This window comes from Amblyomma mixtum, chromosome 2 (assembly GCF_055824585.1).
Source record: "Amblyomma mixtum isolate Tamu chromosome 2, ASM5582458v1, whole genome shotgun sequence".
NCBI classification, from domain to species: Eukaryota; Metazoa; Arthropoda; class Arachnida; order Ixodida; family Ixodidae; genus Amblyomma; species Amblyomma mixtum.
In genome coordinates this window covers 22,879,341-22,900,052 of record NC_143013.1, presented here as the reverse complement: position 1 = coordinate 22,900,052, position 20,712 = coordinate 22,879,341, and the positions used below count along the sequence as shown (strand labels likewise).

General features: G+C 44.4%; 1 protein-coding gene across 1 annotated transcript; it reads left to right on the top strand.

Annotated features, from left to right (window-relative positions):
* The first annotated feature begins 37 nt into the window (after positions 1–37).
* Positions 38–19,201, top strand: LOC149358681 (U11/U12 small nuclear ribonucleoprotein 48 kDa protein-like). The gene is made up of 9 exons (XM_089570833.1): positions 38–251; positions 2,414–2,527; positions 2,730–2,796; positions 2,864–2,920; positions 9,705–9,890; positions 11,835–11,950; positions 14,194–14,276; positions 15,405–15,581; positions 19,024–19,201. Exons 1-9 carry the CDS (start codon positions 129–131, stop codon positions 19,127–19,129), a joined length of 1,029 nt encoding a protein of 342 aa, XP_089426959.1. The 5' UTR covers positions 38–128; the 3' UTR covers positions 19,130–19,201.
* Positions 19,202–20,712: the final 1,511 nt, after the last annotated feature.

Sequence of the window (20,712 nt, the reverse complement as noted above, 5' to 3'; positions counted from 1 at the left end):
TGAAACTAACGAAGCCAAGCCAAGTATGATGTTTAGTCAGTGCGACGGGCGGTTGTAGTATGGTTGTAGTGTTGTGGCGCTTCTTTGCGCGTGTTGCGAAGAGCGGATTTTGATGCCACTGCATTGCAATGACCTTAGCAAGTCGCGAAGCGCAGTTGAAAAAGCTCAAGGGTTTAATTCATAGCGGGGAAAAACAGTTAACCACCATACTGGAAAGACTGAAATGGTCGAAAGACGAGGTTCTCAAAAAGGTGAGTGGACAACTGTAGGCGACTGCAGTTTGCAGTTCTGTACCTTTGATGATGTGATAACAGTTGTGACCGTAATGTCCACTTGCTGGATGTGCGCCGAAAGCCGGATCACTTAGCGTCTAGGACGTGAAGTTATTCTTTTTCACCGGCTGGATTAAGCCAGAGTTTAGTCGCGACTTAGCATAAGATTGTGCCTTGGTATCGTGCTTTCTTGTGCTGTTAATCATCAGAGTTTCTATGCGATTATTTTTGTTTCGGGGATGGACTTTGGCCTTGGTTTACATGTGAATGCTGTCTGCGTCAAAATGAATACTTGTCTTTTCGGGCGGGGTGTGGGGGGGTGGTGCCGCACCGGTGAAGTGTAGCCGAGGCGGGAGGAAAGTTCCCGAGGATGGCGTATTAGTAAGATGTATTTAGTTTCTGTCGTAGCTCTGTGAGTGTGGAAATGCCGAACCTTGCCTGGGATGGGCCGAGCACGTATAATGTTGACTGATTTCTTTCGTTCCAAAGTTTAAGCCGGGGCTAAAAGCTGTAAAAACAGCGCTGAAGATCCCACATGACATAGACCTCGGCGTATGAAGTTGCCATGCTGGAAAGATGCGGAAATACAGCTTATCGCTGCCGGCTGTACCTTCTGGTGAACGCAGTTTGTCCTTGAATAGCAGCCAAGAACAGCATTATTTATAAATTATACGTAGTGCAGGTATACATATAGGGTTATGTTTTTGTTGCACTTGTGCTTAAAAAGATTTATTTGGCAATAGGAAGTGAACGCCTTTGGAACCCTGCTTCCTACTGAGCCCTTTTTGAAAGTGCTTTTGCAAACTAAGGAGCTTAAAAGATAATTCCACATTTAATATGTAATGTCTCGTGTGTAGAATGCATTCCTGTGCAAGTTGGTCAAATGTTTAGGGGAATCCCCCAAGGTGGAGTAGATTTGTAAAAAGGGAGTAATTACTCATTGTCATCCACCTCAGTGCAGCCGTACGGCTACAAAGGAAAGCTATACAGCTTTCTCTGAAACTTCGTAGTTAAAGAAAAATTTGTTCTGGTCCGGGGTTCGAACCAGGGACCACCGCTTCCGTGGAGCAGTCGCTCTACCAATTGAGCTAACCGGGACGCCTAGTTTATGATAGGGCGAGAACGAATTGATCAATAACTCGAAGTGGGAACAGTGTTGGTCAAATTTAGGGGAATCCCCCAAGGAATCCCTGGGAATCCCCCAAGGAATCCCTGGGAATCCCTGTGCAACACCTCAGCTTTGGTGTCTAATTCAAAAGTTGTTTTATTTGGCTGTACTAGCTGTGTTAAGTTCTAGGGCAGTGCTGCAAGTATGTGGCGCCAGTCATGTACTCCAGGTGCAGCTTGGCACTCTGGCTCTGCAGGCCTGCGCATCTGCTTGTCATGGCATCTGTGCCAAATTTCAGCCAACTGTGTGCTGACATGCCTTATGTTTTGCCATCAATTATTGTTCGTAGGGCTTGATTTGACTGTTCAGCTTTACAGTTCTAATGCCACAAACAGCTGCCCACCTCCTCCTTTCACGAAAGAACTGTCACCATCGAATTGGGAGAATGGTCATATCTTCTCTGACCTACACTTCACCATCACTGTCTTGCTGCACTTCCACTTGCGAGACTAAGAACTTGGGCTACACTAGGCGTGCACTCATCCAAAGATAACAAGGAAGTACAGGGGGGCATGCATGGAACTGGAGAAACGAATTCAAAAGGGCTGCATTCCTTTAACTAGTACAACAAATGCAGTCAACTTGAACTGACCTGCGTTTGTCGTAGTTTACTTTGATGTTTGCACTGTGTGCTTGTTATAGTATTTATGGGTGCATAAAATATGATGGATACTATTTCTAGCTTTAATAATTGCATGTCAGTGCTATGAAATGCAACACCTACTATGTGCGATTTTACCACAGGTGGACTAAATTATGCAGTCTGTACTCTACCATACTTTTTAAAATTTTGTTGTTCGCTTTGAACTGAAAGATGTCTTTAATTTCGCTAGTCAGAAATCTGATTGCTGTTTTGCAGCAGAGTATTGTTTTTATTGTTTCTGCTGCCCTTTCCTGTTACTGTTTTTTTTTTTTTGTACTCATGTAACATCAACTCATTTGTTGTCCTTTTCCTTCTCTCTTCTAACTGCAGAAGGGGTATGTAGTGTGCCCACTAGATCCAGGCCACACAATGCCCGCAGCATCACTGGACACACATCTTGATCTCTGCACTTGGCTGAAGGAAGGATATACCAGGCAAGAGAAGGTCAGTGTTTCTGCTTCATTCATCATGGGATTTCAAAGCTACTTCTCTGACCTGCTGCAGTGGCTCAATGGCTGTAGCGCTCTTAATTCAATGTTATTCGGATCTGTACATGCAATGTACATCTTTATTCCACTTACCAAATGGCTGTGTTGCCTCGTGTTTGCCTGCTTTAAACCGCACCCTCATTTCTTGTTTGATGCAGGAGGCTGCCCCACCAAGCTCTCATTTCTTCTACACAAAGTCAACGTCAGTTGTTCCTGTGTTGATAGGTAGGGTCGATGAACTCTATATGTACTTGTGTGTATCGGATATTTTTACCTTTGTGCTTTATTGCAGATAGAGAAACGCAAAGCAAGATTATAACAAATGCAGTATTCAGGGGAGATGTACCAGGTAAGCTAAAAACAAAACTTTTCTCTATGCTTTTGTACGCATTCTTTGTTTAGTATGTGTGGACTTAAAATGGGCAGTTTCTGTGGTCAGTGCAAGCACTCCTAATATCAGAAATAATGAGAATATTCTAAGCGTGTGCTGCTATTCTCCCTGTGTCGGTGCTCAGTTATTCAGGAGCCGTGATGCAAGGTCCATTGTGATAAGAAGAGGACACAAAATTTGGTGCCAGTCAGTGCTTCAGCTGGAGCATCCTTTTGTCATTGGAATTTCTTGTTGACTTGTAGAAAGGAAGCAGGGGTGAAAAGCTGGCACAAAATTAGAGTCCTAACTAAAAAATCTTGGTAGTGTTTTAATGTTTCTTGGTGAAGCTGTGGAAAGTAAAGCAAGGAAATTGCGTCTGCTCATACCTGGTTGATGACATAACCCTAGTCATATTGATACGTGGCGGCTAGAAGCAGCAGTAGAAACAGCAGAGGTAGCCTGCTACGCAAGGGACCGACGGCTTGGAGTAGACTCTCAGCACACAAGCACGCACCTCAGCGTCGTCTTCGTTACCAACCACTTCGTCGTCCTCCCAGCATCCGTAGCAATATTTCTTATTGTGAGTTATTCACAGCAGACTGGTGTATGTTTTGTTAACTGCTATGGCTCATGAAGGTCTGCACGTACTGCATTTGAAGAATGCAAACCATTAAGCTTCGTGCTGCCACTTTTGAGGAAAGCCCCGAAAAGAGGCTGAAGAGGAAATTGCTATCAGTTGTTGATGCTCTGAACCAAGCCTGTGAGCCTGAAAGCATCATTTGGCTTAGTACAGCTTCTTATGTAAAAACAAATTGGCGGTAATGTGGTTAATCCAAAATTTTTCAACATACATTCATTTGCCATGTGAGGACGAGGCACAGGTATCTCACAAGTTGTTTGCAGTGCTCTAAAAGCTACGGCGAGCTGAGCCAATCATCAGGAGGGCGTGCGCTGCAAAACGTGTTCTTCTGTGGCCTGTATCCCGTGGCAGGAAAGAGCACCCTTGTCCAGTTGCTGTGTGCACGATAAGCGGCCGACTAGACGGATGCCATGTTTATGAATGGCGGCGCACCACATCACAGCAGGCCTCTGCAGTGCTTTGTTCGTGTGGTCTTTCTCTGCTAATTTAATCAGTGAATGAAATGCTCACACTACTTTCAGAACACCATTCTGAACTACCTTTTCAATAACTGCAATACAGTCAAGCCCGCTTATAATGATCCTGACGGTCATGCGGATTGTGTTCGCTATGTCCATGGTTCGTAGTAAGTGTACCACCCATGTTGCAGCCAAAAACAAAAATCCGCTGTTGCGGGGCCGAATTTACAGTGCCTCCTTGTTCACTGTATCTGAGATGCAATGCCATTGCCCTAATAGTACCTATTTTGATGGTGGCGCTGCCCTTGTTCGTGTAAGCGAGTGTGCATCATAATTGCGGCCGTTATAAGTGGGCTCAATTGTAATTGTTTGAAAAATAGTAACAACACTGCTCAAATACTCGAGGGACTATTTGTTGTCTTCCTTAGTCCTGATTGAATAAGAGAGCTCTACCTGTCACAGAGCAGCAAACAACTTGTGAGGTGAAGTATAGCAGCCAGCTCTTCGTGTAAAATTGGTACTATAGAAGTCTAGCGTATAGTGCTCACATGGTTGAGTGAGATGGAAAAGGACATTGTAAGCTTAGTGTAATGGCTTGCCAGATGCCAAAAGAAAGACCTAATGAGTCACTCAGCCAGGTGCGGTGTAAAAAGAGTTCAGTAGCAAACAAGCTGATTGGAGGTACACATTGAATATAATCGCTTGCAGCTGTTTGTGGAGTCTGTCCTGTTGATATTGTGCAAAAACGATATCATTAACTTTAAATCTGAAACAGAATAGAAGCAAAGCTGTGACTTTTTGGACAAGCTTGTATTGAGCTTTTGACTTCTTTTGACATTTATGATGAAAGTGATGTGATTTCTACAATTGTTCTGGTTAACACGTTGCAGTGAATGCGAACCAGAATTCTTCAAAATGGTCTTTTTGAGCAATGGAGATGGCATCTGTGGTGTTGTGAAGCCAGTGTTGGGGGATGTCAGGAAACAGGTAGATCATTGTATCTAGTAAGCTTGTTAAATAATCTAATAGTTAACTTCTTATCTATTACAATTAGGCAGGCGTTAGGCAGCTGGCCGTTACTAACAGGCATATCACTTTTTGGGACCTCAAAAGTGTTATTACTATTACAAGTATTGGCCTTTGTACACATTTCAAGCGTCGTATGTGTGTGGCATGTGCACTGGAACTCATGTCGCATGAGCTTCGCTATCCTGTCTGCTCTGGAGCAGCAAATGGCGGAAAGCACTGCCACGTGGGTGGGAAAAAGAAAGATGGCCTGTGTGCCATGGAGTGACGTCAGCTGGTGGGTGTTGCATTGTGGACGCCAAAAACACATGCTTGAAACGAGCACGCGAAGGCCAGTATTTGTCGAGCCAAAGCTTTGAAGGTAATCTCATTTTCGAAGTAATAAAAGTTGATGTGGCTGTTGCTAACGCTCAGCATCAAATCCTTTAAGGGGGGACATGGGTCTTAGATAATTTTTTTTATTTACTGACCAAATGCAATGATACTGTACAGACTTATTCAGTTTTTTCTGCTTATTTCAAATATGAAATTTGTTTATTTCTAGGCCAATTAGTTCCTGAGATATTAATAATATCATGCCATTGTCTGCTCAAACAATAGAAAAAAAATGGGCCACCAGAAATTTAATTTTAATTCGTGGGTAGATACTACAATGTGTGAGGAATGCAACGCTGGGAGCAGTTTTCAGTTTTTTGTCCGTGTGGACAAATGGGCGTAATAGTTAGCTTTCAAGTGAGTTAACCAGACATACAGTGCCAGAAAACACAACACACATGAAACTAACTATTAAGCCCATTTGTCCACGTGGACAAAAAACTGAAAACTACTTCCAGCGTTGCATTCCTCACACATTGTAGTATCTACCCCCATATTAAAATTAAATTTCTGGTGGCCCATTTTTTTTCTATTGTTTGAGCAGACAATGGCATGATATATATTAATATCTCAGGAACTAATTGGCCTAGAAATAAACAAATTGCGTATTTGAAATCAGCAGAAAAAACTGAAATATGTGCAGTTTCATTGCATTTGGTCTGCAAATAAACAAAAATGCTCTAAGACCCATGTCCAGTTAGGTGCAACCGTGCACCTAACTGTTATTCAGTTGCTAATTAACAGGATTCGCTCGTTTTTTTCTGATATTCACAAACACTGGTATTACAATGCTGCAGACTTGATCTCTGTACCGCAAAGAACTTATTTAAAAAACTTCTGGTTTACCTTCACTGAAACAGCCTGTATAATGCTGCCTTTACTGTGTTTAACGATGTTGTTGAACCTTCAGGACAAGTTGTATTAATTCTCCAGGTTGTTTTCAGCCCATGTTGCCTCGGCTTTGGCTGGCGTAATGCTCTTCTTTGTGGCAAGACTTGTGTATCCTCGCTTAAAAATATCCTTTTATTCTTTAGATTGAATGGCAGCGTTCTGATAAGCAAGTAAGGTGCTGTCAGTGTGCTCACATTTTGTTGAATAGAAATAAATTCTAAGTCTTCATGTTGTCTGTCGTAAGATGATAGAGCTGGTAGTTTAGCCAGGATCATTTAATATATTGCTGTGGTAATTTAGTCTGTATTTTACATCATGTGGGGTGACCGAAAAATACCGTAACGTGAAACAAAAAACCATAACTTTTCAATGCACAAATGAAATGGGGCGGGTTGGTTTTTTTTATCTGAAAGCACATTCAATTTCGTACAACAGCTTATATTATAAGTTCAAAGTGTCCATGTTATGCTTTGATACAGGCTCCCAGACTCTTCTTGAAATCCTTCAAAATAGCCGCAATGCCTTCTGGAGGGATTTCACTCCAGGCCTTCTTAAGAGCGTGGTTCAGCGATTCGTTGGATTTGTGCTGTAAAGAGCATGCTTTTTTCTTCACTATCCCCTAAACAGCGAAGTCCTGTGGACTGAGATAGGGGAAATTTGACAGCCAAACTTCCTTTGAGCAGAAGGTGAGGTTTGCCTCACACCACTCGGGGGGGTCTTCTCTGTACCGTGGACTGGAACCCAGTCTTGCAAAAGCCGGCAGTAAATGTTTCTTGCATTCTCTTGAGCCCAGGAAATGATGCCACCATCCAGGATTAGCTCGCAGTGTCTCTTCGCGTTGATTTTCACCTATTTTTTTTCACAAAAACAAGGTTCGTCTCTTCAAGGCCTGAAATCTCGCCAAAAACTATGACGCTCTTGGTCAAACGTTTAAGTTTTTTTCTACTGGCATAATTAGCAGAGGACCGTTCGGCAGCAAGCCTGAATAATTTTGCAAATTCCAGGCCAGTTTGAGTGTGAATATCTTCTCATCGCTGAACAGAATCTGGTTCGGGGCTTCACCGCGGCTCAGATGCTTCATCATATGGTAGTTTTCCAGTCTGGAGGCCTTCATTTCCCTGAGCAGCGGTCCTTTTGCTGATTTGTGCTCTTGGAGTCCTAGGTCCTGTTTGACAAAGTAGGCTCATGGTAGAGTTGCTAACTTCATGCTGTGCATTCTCTGCCTGTGGTGCCTGACAATTGTGTTGAGTAGTTGTTTAGAGACCGTTTTTCCCCACCAGTATCACACCAATAGCATTAATAATAACAGTTGTATATGAAAAAAAGCAGAAGGAAAATGAACACAATAGCGCTACTCAAAAGTGGGAACAAAATTAAATGAAATATAATTCAAACTGCATTACAGTACTTTTCGGTCACTCTGTATTTTATGTGGTCTGCTGTTAATAGCTGGGACACTGTCGCAAGCATCAGTCAGTACGTGCAGAAAGGCCCTATTGTAGCGTTTTCTTGTTTGTTCACATTAGCAAGCTTATCTCACTCAAAAGTTCACGCTCCTTTGTTTGTGAGCATGTGTTTTCCCAGAGCTACAGCGTGAAAGCAGAGCTTGGAGAGCAGATAACTGATGGTTAGTGGGGGTAGCAGAGTGCGAGGTGGGCAGATTAAATTATGCGGTTTGCCAGATTAGAGCACCCTGTACTACAGAAGGGCTGGGCTAATTTTTGGAAGTCAGTGGGAGAGGTCTTTATCATGCAGTGGATGTGTCTGATTTGATGATGACAATGACAGCATCGAAGCTTTCTAGTATTCACTGGGCGCATTGGTTTTTCAGTCCCGGACTGTCCGGGACTACTTGCGGGCTCGAGTCCGGTATTCGTTTTTCTCGGGCAGCCTGAAAACTCTGCCCACAAGTTAGAAAGCTGCCTGCATTGCCATAGCAACGCGTTCATTTTTTGCCTATGGTTGTCCGTGGGCTACTTTGGGCTGCGGGGGAGGCAGCAGACGACAGCTGCGCACCGCGCTGCCAGCCATATCGAGTTGGACTTTGTGTGCATTTTGCTTACTTTTCGTGTTCCTTGAGGACAATATCGTGCATTAAACCTTCACATGAGGTCCGTAGCTTCTCTCTGAGCCATCATAAGACTTTTTGTTCTTGCATCTTCGTTCTATTTTCTTGAAATCCACCACACACGGATGCGTGTTCGGAGCTGCGAGCGCGTATTGTTTGCTCGTGTCGTCAAGAGGTTCTTGTTCGCTTGTTTCGCGACATGCTGTCTGCGCGCTTACCTGGAACCATCGCAGGTGAACCACTCGTATACTGGAGCAGCTTTAGCACTTGTCCGCATTTTTGCGAAGGGTTTCATCTATCTGCCTATCCACAACGAGTTGGGCTACTATGTGCGAACTTCGTCGCGAGCAGTAGCGGCGAGCATACCCCCGAAGCTGAGTTCTGTAATGCACCTACGCTAAGCTGACAGTACGGTCTTCAAATCGACTCAGTATCATGGTACGGTAACCGAGGAGGAGCCCGGCTCTGGCGGCGAGTCCTCAAGCAGCCTCTGGCAAGAAGGTCATGTGGCCATGATGCTGTTCCCTGTCAGAGTGGAAGCCGAGACATGTCAGCAAGTAGTCTGGGACTGGAAAAACAAATGCGCCCACTGTGGGGTAAAAGGCATTCAGTTGAATGCTTTATAATGCAGAAAGAATGAATCGAAGGTCAAGACAAGCCACTGTATCTAAAAAGAACCATCTAAGATATTCTGCCTTCATTTTATGTGATTTGCAGAGAGGGAGTAATTTCTCATCAGACAGTAGACTTAAACTTGGCAAGAGCTGCAAATACATGAGGAATAAAATGGCATCAGTTGTTGTGGTTGGCTTATTGTTATGTGTATAATTTGTACGTATATTTTTACAAGCAGTGGGTAATGCTCCAGCAGTGGGTAGTGACAAAAGGTGAGATAGTCTGTGTAGGTGCTGTTGCAGTTAAGAGTACCGACAATTTATGTGGGAAGCGATTTGATATTACTCATGTTTATTTCGCTTTCCTTCAGGTAGGGCTGGAGGACACTGGATAGGCACTTGCAACATGCATTACTTGTTTCTGTTTCCGGCTGATGTCGGTAATGGGGCACTGAAATGGTTACAACTCCTTGTAGTGTTTCTGAGTGTGTCTTGGGTAAATAACTCTTTATAGTTAAGATATGGTCCCAGTGATGAGATTGACTGGCAGATTGCTTATGTTATTCCAAATTCTGTGAGAAAATTGTGTATGCTTTGATGGAGATCTTAGTCCGGGTTGCTGAAAGAGTCCCTCTGTTTTAGTACTGTGGTTGTTCTTGACGAAATGACACTGCTTTCATGCTACAAACAGCTGAAGTTTGCCAGAAGGTGAAGAATGGTGTTCCACTGTCAATGGAGCGCTGCTTTTCGGAGCTGACTGCTCCTGAAAGATTTTCCATCTACGACTATGTGGTGGAGCGAGCAAAGGCCACCAACAAGTCGTCGGCTGTGAAGCTCGAGGATCTACAGATCAGCTTTGAAAAGAAATCAGACAAAGGTAGGCAATGTTAGTGATTGCATGAAAAAAAGTGTTCTTCACATGGTGGATAGCATCGCGGTACAGTTAGGATTGGGCAGCAGAATTCACGATTTTAGCCTAAATGTAGCCAAACCAAATATGAAGTATCCAGTGGCGGAAGTGCTCTAAGAAATTTGTGCGGACAGTTTTCTATCTGGGTAATTCTGAGAAACCTTATTTGCATCTCGACTGTTCAGTGCAGCTTGTGTTACCCTCCACGGTGCGTCAGTGGCTGTGGCATTTGGCTGCCGAGCCCAGGGTTGCAGGTTCAATCTTGATCAAAGCAGCTGCTTTTTAACTGAGGCGAAGTGCCTCTGCATTGCGATGTTGGTACATATGAAGAATCCTATGCGATCAGAATTGATCTGGAACCCTCCATTAAGTTGTGCCCCTGTTGCTCGCAGCAGTGCTTCAGCATGTAAAAATCCACCAGTCAGTAGGTGTGGCTTGCAGTGTCTCGCCTCTGCTTCCCATCTCTGGAGGTTGAGAACTCTGGTTCTTTGACTGCCCAGAGGTAGGTGCTGAAGAGCCCCACGGCACTGTCCGACTTTCAAGAAATGGCAAATGGTTTCCTGTCGCAGTTTTTTTTATTTGAAATTGCATTGTTATTGGTGTGAAATAATGCTACCTTGTTCTTTTGTTTTTAGCCAATGTTCTAGATGGCTCGTCTGTGTTTCTGTACCTTTTCTTTTGTTATTGTGTTCATTCGGTAGTGCAAAATAAGGCGTTCTTGTTAGCTCTTCCCTACTATGGGAAATGACCCTTGTGGCTTTTCGTTAATTTCTTTTGTCCAAAAATTGAGGTTTAAAATTTAATGCAGTATGTATGCAGTATATAACCTTTGTTTTATGTGTTATCGGATTTTATTTGTCAAATCAAGGTTTTCAGATAAAGTTTGAACAAAACTTGACAAGAACAGTCAGGTGAACCATTCGCAGCGCAGATGGTATTAAGTCCTGCCCAAATGATGTGGATCCTACTAATGAAACAAATAATGTTGGTAATATCAGTGCCCTTTTCAAAACTGCCGCTAGTCTATCAAAATGGGCCCAAATAAGGAGCTAACGAAGGCACCGATGCTCTGAGCTGGTTCCTCAAGTCTTCGTTCTCTGAGTCACTGCTGCCTAGATTGTTGACAAAATCAACCATCGATGCAGCTGAATCATGAGATTTTTTGTGTTCCAAGATGCGTTCCACGCTCTGCTGTTCTCACCAGAACAGGATTTGTCCAACTTGTTGTAGTACTTGGCCACAACCTCCTATATGAATACGCCAATTAACGCTCAGTCTGGAGCGCCTGCGGAGCAACTGGCCAAGGCGGCAGTCAAACCTATGGCGCAGCAGAGGATGTTACGAAAAAGAGTGAAATAACTAGAAGAATAAGAAGGGGCGGAGTGCATTTGGCAGGTACTCTTCAGTCATGAATAGCAGTTTAGCAGTATTGCTCAAGAGGAAAGTATATAACAGCTGTATCTTGCTGGTACTCGCCCATGGAGCACAAACGTGGAAGCTAATGAAAAGGGTTTAACTTATATTGATGACAATGTAATGAGCTATGGAAAGGAAAATGATAGGTTTAACGCTATGAGGCAGCAAGAGAACAGAGTGGGTGAGGGAACAAATGCGGGTTAATGAAATCCTAGTTGAAGCCAAGAAAAATGGGCTTGGGCAGGGCACATAATGTGAAGGCAAGATAACCGTTTTGTCGTCAAGGGTGACGGACTGGATTCCAAGAGAAGGTAAGCGTAGCAAGGGGCAACAGAAAGGCGGGCAGATAAGGTTAAGAAATTTGCGGGGATGAGGTGGCCACAGCTGGCACAGGACAGGGTTATTTGGAGAGGTTGGGAGAGGGTTTAGTCCTGCTGATGATGATGATTGGTCTTTGCCATTTACTTTGCATGTGGGATCTGTGACAATTTTCAGATGAACAGCGTCCTCCAAGTGAACTGGAGTTGAAGTCCCAGATGCGAGACTATAAGCGACGAAGGCAATCGTACAGAGCAAAGAATGTGCACATCACCCGAAAGTCCTATACAGAGGTAACTAAAGCGTTTGTCTGTAAGTACTTCCGACTGCAAAACTTTGTAGGAGCCACTTACAAATCTGCTTTACTCATGGCATTGGCTTGGCACAAACCTGCAGTTGAGTAGGGGGCAATGCAGTGCTTTGGCTGTTGGGAAATTAGGTTTCCCTCAACTCCTTATCCTGCAACCTTTTGCGGCCAGTAATGCAGATAGTTGTGTCGCTCGAGAGTGACTCATAGAATGCTTCTGGCCACTAAACCACTGGTTTGTTACACGTTGCGCAGAGATGGAATATCAATCAGTTTTGCTTAATAATGCATCTGGATGATATACTTGCCTGATTGGGGTAGAACTGGAAGTCCTCATCATTCGCAGGGAGGTCGAAGCAAACGAAAAGCATTTTTGTGGCAGTGAGAGTGGCAGTGCCATCTTTCGGCAGTAGCAGAAACATCGGGTCAGGTGAGAGCAAATGGAGTGTGCTTCCAGATTCACCACGAGGGTGAGATGGCACTGTTGGCAAATCGCTCCACATCATAGTGCTAAGCAAAACTTACCGCTGAATGCTGAATGTAGTTGGTAGTAGCAATGAATCACCTTGAGAGATGCAGCAGTCCGTTCTGTAGATGCGTGCATGTGAAAACAGCACCCACGCAAGACATTTGAACATACTACCCTTCCTGTGTGATTTTTGCTTTCTTCATTAAGATATCATACCAAATTAGTCCTATGGAACTGGTGATACCTAAGGGCCCCAGTTTCCCGCAATTTCATGAAAAATTGTGGATGTGAGCATTTCGCAGGATTGTGTGCTAGTAGCCATATTCTTTTCTTTCTTTAATGTTTGTGGGAATGTGATTAATGCAGTCATCTGAATCCTCTTGAAACATGGAATCTGGTAAATCACGAAGTTCTGCTGCTGATGCCTTGACATGCCTACTTCTCATTTACTCAAGCAAGTTAGCACGTCTAACACTGCGCCGCAGTCACAGTTCTGCCATATCTGCTGAGATGTTACACGGATAGGTTTTTTCTCGAATCATCTGCTTCAAAAAGCACTTCATGTTATATTTGGAACTAAACTACGCCTATGGTGCAAATTTTTTTTTTTCTCATTGTTCTTTGAGATTCCGCAGAAAGCTCACTCAGCAGCTTGTGAGGTATGCGAAAAAGCCAACTTCTCGACGACTGCATTAATACATGGGAGGTGTCTTATGGAATCATACAGATTCTTTGTTCTAAATTCATGGTATTAAAAATTTTCCACTGCAGAAAATGGGGGCCTCAGTGACACCACACTGAATAGCGAAGCGAAAGGCTTTTAAAGCACACTGCTATCCAAGACCGTATTCACTTTTTGATGGCATGAAGTAATGGCGACAGTAGCTCTGTATCAGGCTTGTTTATCCTGGCAGAAGCATTGTTAAATGTTATGTGGGTGAAGTTTATATTGTGTCATTTAGTGTCATTTCAGCAGTCAGCGTAGCAGATGATGATCTTGTAGTGCTAGTGCTGCTTATTTGCTGGCAACGTATTCAGGAAAGGCCGCATTGTGCAGGGTAGGCCAAGTGGTGTCTTCTCAAAGAAAAAAAAAAGAAAAAAAAACGTTAGCTTCATAAAGCTTCTCGGAAATTTTGAATTTGGTGCAGAGTAACGTCCTTCTAACCAAATCCTTTCTAGGGGATGGTTCACTGCTGTTTTGATCTCATAGTAACTCTCGCAAAATGTAGCGTATGAAAGTTTTTACGCCATGAAAGTGCTGACAAAATGCCGATGGATGATAGAGAATTGCAGTTCTGCAAAGCTTTGTTCCTAAAAGTAATGAAAGTATTGGAGAATTCATTTTTTTTAGCTTTTTTTAATTTAGGCTGGTTGGCCACTATTGCTGTTAATGTTACTTCACTGTGTCTTTTGTGGCCAGTTAGCACTAAAAGCCGCCGCGGTGGCTCAGTGGCTATGGTGCTCGGCTACTGACCCAAAAGACGCGGGTTCGATCCCGGCCGCGGCGGCTGGAATTTCTTTGGAGGAGAAATTCTAGAGGCCCGTGTACTGTGCGATGTCAGTTCACGTTAAAGAACCCCAGGTGGTCGAAATTTCCGGAGCCCTCCACTACGGCGTCTCTCATAGCCTTAGTCGCTTTGGGACGTTAAACCCCATAAACCAACCAACCAAGTTAGCACTAAAAAATAATGGGTATTATTTTGACCTGACCAAGAATCTGCCGGGAGGGCCACGCTTACTGATTATCCAACATTTTTCAGATCCTCAGAGAAGTTATCGAGAACCAGACAGATTATCTGAAGCAGCTTCAAACAGATGATGACACTGCAGATCTCTCATCAAGGTAATCACTATTCTGTGCACGCCAGTATAGTAGGCCTGTGCGAGTCCTAAATATGTGTTTTAGTGGCACCCCCCCCCTCAGAGGTTGAATGACTGGTTTGTTGAGTAATGCAGAAGGCAGCATTGATATGTTGTTTAAAAGCCACAGATGTTCTTCTCTTTCTTTAACTTCTGCCAGAAATGTGTAAGCTTGCTCACGGCTGTAGTCCACATGTGTTGGTTGACTCCTCTTACTCTTGGAGGTCAATGCAAAAAGAAGAGCGGGAGTCGAGGTGTTCAATCCAATTTAATAGGGAAATCAGCCGTGCAGGATAATAGTTCGAAGTTTTTAAGAATGCTTGGATTGTGTAGATCGAGTTCTTGCGGCACAGACAATTTTAGATTCCTCTTTAGTGCACCTTTAACAGTGAAAGACCACCGCGTAAAGATTTTTGGAAATGAACGTTATTCAAGAACTATCCAGTCCAATCTATGAGTGTTCGGGTCCCATCTCATTAGAACGAAGTTTCACTTCAACGAAATTTTTTGCAGGTCTTGACTGTATTAACTGTGCTACAGCGGCAGCTATCCAGTCTTCTACTTTTGGGGTTATATTTATGTTGCATGTAACTTAACCTTGACAGTGTTCACCAGCGTCTCCCTCATCCTTAGCTGCGGACATAGAACGTCCTGTCATGTAGAGTGTGATCGGACGGCGATGGCAGTAGCTGTGTGAGAATCCTTTTATGCTACCTATTGCATCAAGACTCCCCGAACATAGGCCTTCATTCAGCTTTGTCTGTCGTGGCCAGCATGGCATCTGTTCTAACGCCCTACGGCAGAGGACGAAATGGACTGGAAAAGGAAGTGGATGGTTACAGAATGCGGCCCCAGGTTTCTTGTTGTATTCTTGAGGGGCCCGTGATATCGCACCCTTCTGTGATTAAATAAGAATGCTAATAGAAAAGGGTTCAAACTTATGTGCGCATATCCCTAGGAATATGCATTTCACACGCCATATAATCCGGAAACAAGCAGCATTCTGTGCATGTATTTGCCGCTTTTAGCTGCTCCTGTTTGGTGACTGAGATTTGGTCAACCTACAGTTTCTCTCTCACCTGCCAATTCTTTCTTTGTTTCATCCGCCAAGGTCTTCAGACAAGGTTGATGCTGGAGTGCAGTTGCCACCACGTCATCATATCAGAGGAAATCATGATCAGAGGGAATCATCCGTTGTGTCGTCATCATCTAAACGGAAGCGTAGCGCCAGCCCCAGAGACCGCGGTGAAGACAGAAAGCATTCCAGTGACTCGCGTGAGAGGCGCAGGTGAGTGAAGAAAGTGTCTCTAAAAATGTCTTCCTATATGGGACTGCTGTGACTTAAGTCTCCTAGTTTCTCTCGTCACATGAAAATTCATAGATTGGAGCATTTTTCGTGGAATTGGCTCTTAGCAGCCACGTTGTGTCTGTGGACATCAGCAGGTGTGATTGACTTAAATGTCGGAATTCTCTTGGAAGGTAGAACATGGCAGCGAACAAAGTTCTGCTGATGCCTTGACATGCTTGCCCCCTCATCTGTTCAAGCAAGCTAGCATGTGAAGCGTATGTGGCTCTGGTAGCAGTTCGTCTGCACGCTTGCTTGGGAAAACTCTCTATACTGGCTCTTTTTGAAAACTATACTATTTGCAACAATATGAAGCGATTTTATTTCCCGTTATATTTGGAACCAAGCTACGAATACAGCGCGAATCTTTTGTTCTTTGAGATACCTACAGTGAGCTCACTCACCAGGCTTTTGAGCTTGGAGGAAAAGCCAACTTCTCGGCGACCTTGGGTTATTGAGGTGAAGTGCGTGGCAAGCTCTAGGGAGGAAGCATTGCTACAAATGGGCCAAGAAGATCGCGCGGGGCGTTGAGAAATAACAGGAGGCAGTGAAAGGGCAAATGGACACAGAACTGTGCAGTACGAAACATGAAGCAGCAAGGTGGCCACTGCTGCTGAAAGGCTTCCCGCATAATTCATGGTAACAGAGATGATTATTTAGCCAGGCTACTTTATTCTGGTAATACCTAATGAGGGTAGTGTGCTCTTGCATTAAGGAAGTTTGTGTAGCTCAGTGTACAGCCCAGTGTTTGCTGTTTGAGTAAGAGTGAATACTCATATCTAGTAGTAAAAAGTCAGCATCCACTCGAACAACGAAGGAACATCATCATGATGCATGATCAATATTTAGGAAATGTCAGTCAAGTACCGTATTTACTCGAATCTAGGCCGGCCACGATTCTAAGCTGAGACCCGAAAGTTGAAGGCCACAGAAAAAAAAAACTTACCTCGATTGTAGGCCGGCCGAAAAAACAACTGCGAACAAGAGGTACAGCACGCAAACAACATTTATTGCCAGGAGCCCGCTCAGGCTGATCCCGGGCTGGCGTTTGGGCGAGGAGACATATGCAACGCCAGCCCGGGATCAGCCGCCGAAGTCCCGCCCGGCTTGAAGATTTGACGACTGCTCTGCAGCGAGTATAACTTTCCGCTTGAAGGCGGCACTATAATGGCACCGCCTGTTTGGTGCCATGGTGTTGGTGATAAAAACCACGCACGAAAACTCACTGCTGCGAATGTGCTCACGCCACCGCACGAGAACAGAACAAGGCCAAAATGGCAGCCAGTGCTCATGTGTGCTTTGATCAGTATCAGCTACGGATAGCAACGGCTACAGTGCTGTCTTTCGTTGGCGTTTTGTGAGGGCGCCACCTGCGTGCTACATTTATTCGTATTTTACGAATACGAAACCTCGAAACGAAATCCTCGAATCTAAGCCGACATAAGAGTTCTACATCTCGTTTTTTTGAAAAAACTATCGGCCTAGATTCGAATAAATACGGTATCTAATGCGACAAAAGGCTAGACTTTACTGCATAAGCTTACACAGGTCATTTTCCCGCCTCCCTCTGTGTGAGCAGCCTACTGAAATGTTCCATTTACCCACTTTGAATTATCTGTGATACTTCGGTTCCTGGCCAAATGAGTGCCTTGAAATAAACATCCTTTCATTTACTGGCACTTATTCTATGCTTAAATTTGAGTCTACCATAAGCTTCACAAATTTTTATGCGAAGCATACTAAAATAGCCCAACCCAGCTCCTCGAGCGCGGCGGTGTCGTTACCATTGACCTTTCGTGACCTCCATGTCATACCACGTGATGCGTGACGTCACAGCAGATGAAAAACGGGGGCCCAACTCGCGCCGTCGTGACCAAGGATGACCACGGTGTGCGTGACGTCACAGCAGATGAGAAACGGGGGCTGGTCGCGATCAAGGAGGACCACGTGATGCGTGACGTAACGACATAGGAGAAACGGGGCCCCAGCTTGCGCCGTCGCGCGAGGCGTTGCGACCAATGTGTTTCCTGCTTCTGCCGCTAGGTGCGCTGTAGTGAACGCGTGATGCTGGAGCGGCGGTATACAAGGGGGTGTGCCTGCCTCTGCTAGGCGTACACGGGATAGAGATGCCTCCTGGAGACAGGGCTGCTCGTTGGAATGAGAAGCAAAAGTTGCGGCGTGCTACAGAGACTGATGAAGAGCGTGAAGAACGTCTAGCCAAGCAGTGTGCTCGATATGCAACTCGGCGACAATATGCTTCGCATCTGACTAGGCTTAACCTAAGCTAAGCCTCAGTCATTTTTTTCTTTGAACTGCATCATCTTGGAGCCTGTATTTAATGAAACCCAATTTTGATGATTTGCCAGTTTATGTAGTAGACTCATTAATTCAGACTTCAAGGGAGCAGAGATTGTTGAGCATATTAATATGATGCAAGATTAAATGCGATCTGCTTTACGATATCTATGTGCACACATAGGATTTGGAACTATATTTATCTATGCAGCCGTAGCTATAAGCGTTAGCACTGATATGTTTACTGAACTAGAAGCCTCTAACTCGTTGTGTGGTTAAAAAAAAAAGTTACTGATAATGCACTTGTTTCCATGTAGAGTAAGACTGAGTTGACTGAGACCCCAAGGGAGTGTACTGTATGGCCACTGTCAAGAGTATCAAAGCAGAGCTGGTTAAAAATAGTAAGGCCTTCCATGGCTTCTTCAAAAGTGGCGGCAGCCATTTAAGAAAGCTTCACCTGACAGGCAATGAGCGGCTCATGATGAGCGCGCATTTTCGGCATACAGGACCATGTGGATGGAAGCGCAGGAGAACAAACACATTGCACCAGAATGACAAGGTGCCTTAGAAAATGAAAAAGACCAGTTGAGTTAAAGACCGTCTGAGTTAACTGCTGGGAAGGGCTGAGTGTTTAGCTGATGCGGCTTTGCAAACCAGACATATCCGACCTCGGCTGCTGCTCTTTTGCACACCGGGATCGTTGGAGGGAGGCAAAAAGTTCGAATTAACCGAGTTTGAGAGAAACCGCAGTATGAATTAAGTGGGTTTAAAATACATTGAAATTATACCCAGCCATCCAAAATGTTGAAATTTTTTTGAATCATTGCGAGGCTACTGTAATTTTGATAAACCCCTATTCCTCCCGCGTGTGGCCGTCAACTGACTGCTTTCTGAAGTTTGCAGTATAAGTAGCAGCTCTCTTGAAAACTTGCTTGTATGTTCCCCAGAAGTCTGTTGCTGCTCTAAAAATGCCTTGAACAAATGTTCCACTGCAACCGGCATATTTGGAGTAAATAGTGCAGGGCACATAGGAAGTGTTGACAAGCGTGCCATTTATGCTTAAGGGTTATCTGTGTTTTTGTTCTTGTAGGTCGTCTGAGCGGCATGAGCACAAAAAGCACCACCGATCTCACCACCACCACAAAAGCAAACATAGGCACAAACACAAATCAAAAGACACTGAGAGCATTGAGTAATGCTGGCTTGCCTTGTTCCTGAACTAGTGTTGTCGTTAATAAACTTGAATGTTTCAACGCATTGGCCCTCTATCTTGTCATGTGTTCCTTGTTAATAGTTTTGAAATGAATGTACACCGCGTGGAAAAAGTGAGCTTTGGACAGACACTACTGATGTTTTTCTGTGTGGTGTTTTAAAGCTACATTTTTCATACCAGTGCCATGTCTGACCAACAGGTCCTCCTGTCGATGTTGGTAGTGTATGTTAAGCCTGCTGTCGCTGCAAAACCCGCCACTAATTTTAAAAAATAGGCTTTATTTAAAATATAATGATGGCTTCTGTGGCACAGTGGGACATCAGCGTTAGCGGACATCAGAAAACAGGTGGATAACATTAGCTAGAGAAAATGTTATTAAAATTTAGTTACCAAGTTAAAGGGACAGTGAGGAGAGCTCTATTAATATTTTTTTTTAAAGCAAAATCCGATAGTTCGGCATTTCTTATCGTTGTTGCCACTTGGCCGGCAGCGAAAGATGCATTTATTTCTAAGAAATTTGGATTCGAAGTAGAAAAAGTTTTTCCCGCCGCTCTAATTCAAACTTGGGATTTTCTTATGACGACACAGGACTAAGTGACGTGCACATGACTTAACGCAGACTCCGTGATTTCTGGTGGCCAGCAGTGCGGCCTAGCAGCAGCCGAAAAGAAAGCTACCGCCGGCCGCACGCTGAAGGCATCTATCTGCAATTGCGGCCGTCGCTACCGTCGCTTCGTTTACGTTTGTACCAGCGTTTTGCCAGCGTGACGATGGATTCCGCTCTCGAAGTCGTCATCGAAGTTCTCGTAAATAGACTTTAGCATACCGTGTACCTTGTTACCGTTAGCAGAATATTGGGAGCCTGCCTATCGCCGGTGAGCAGGCGCTGATTGGTCCCGATGCTGCAGGTGCGCGCGTAGCTGCCGGGCACGTGGCGCCATCTGGCGACGTCAAGGAGATTTGCGCATGCATTGGCTGTTCCTCAGTGATTCGTGGCTTCTCGTGTCCTAGTGTTCCTAGAACCATTGGTTCTAGCAACACTGTTTTGTCCTATGACGTCATCACGCTTGTACTTGCAAGTTTGGCCTATGGCGGCGATACCTGTATTTTGGTTCTTGCTCTGTTCTACGTTACAAGAGCTTTGTTGTCAGTATGAGTGGCGCTTTTGTAATCAGGAGCTGGTATTCTGTCAATACAAGCCAACTTTAATTTCTCCTCAGTGTCCCTTTAACTATCACAGTTAGGTGCCTGGTTGCAATTAGATTTGTAGCCAGCCATTAGTAATAGCCATATCAGTTTTTAGAATTTCAGAAACATGATTCCCATGTGCTCACACAGTGCTGAGCACCAGGAGCCTCGAAGCATGGTTTGGCAACTGCAGCAGTGTGTACTGAGTGGCCTGGCAGGTTTCCAACAAGGGTCATGCTATTCTACATGGCCAGTGCTGATGCATTGCATTGCATGAAGGAAGGGCATAGGTGAAGCAAGTTGCAGAGCTAAGTGTCGCCTCAGATCAGGAACATATTCAAGGGGAGCCCAGGGTATTCCCCCACCCGCTTAAAAAAA

Coding starts and splice junctions, on each gene's coding strand:
- LOC149358681 (XM_089570833.1), top strand. CDS start 129: ATGACCTTAGCAAGTCGCGAAGCGCAGTTGAAAAAGCTCAAGGGTTTA. Junction 2,921..9,704: donor ATTCAGGGGAGATGTACCAG/GTAAGCTAAAAA, acceptor TGCTACAAACAG/CTGAAGTTTGCCAGAAGGTG. Junction 11,951..14,193: donor CCCGAAAGTCCTATACAGAG/GTAACTAAAGCG, acceptor AACATTTTTCAG/ATCCTCAGAGAAGTTATCGA.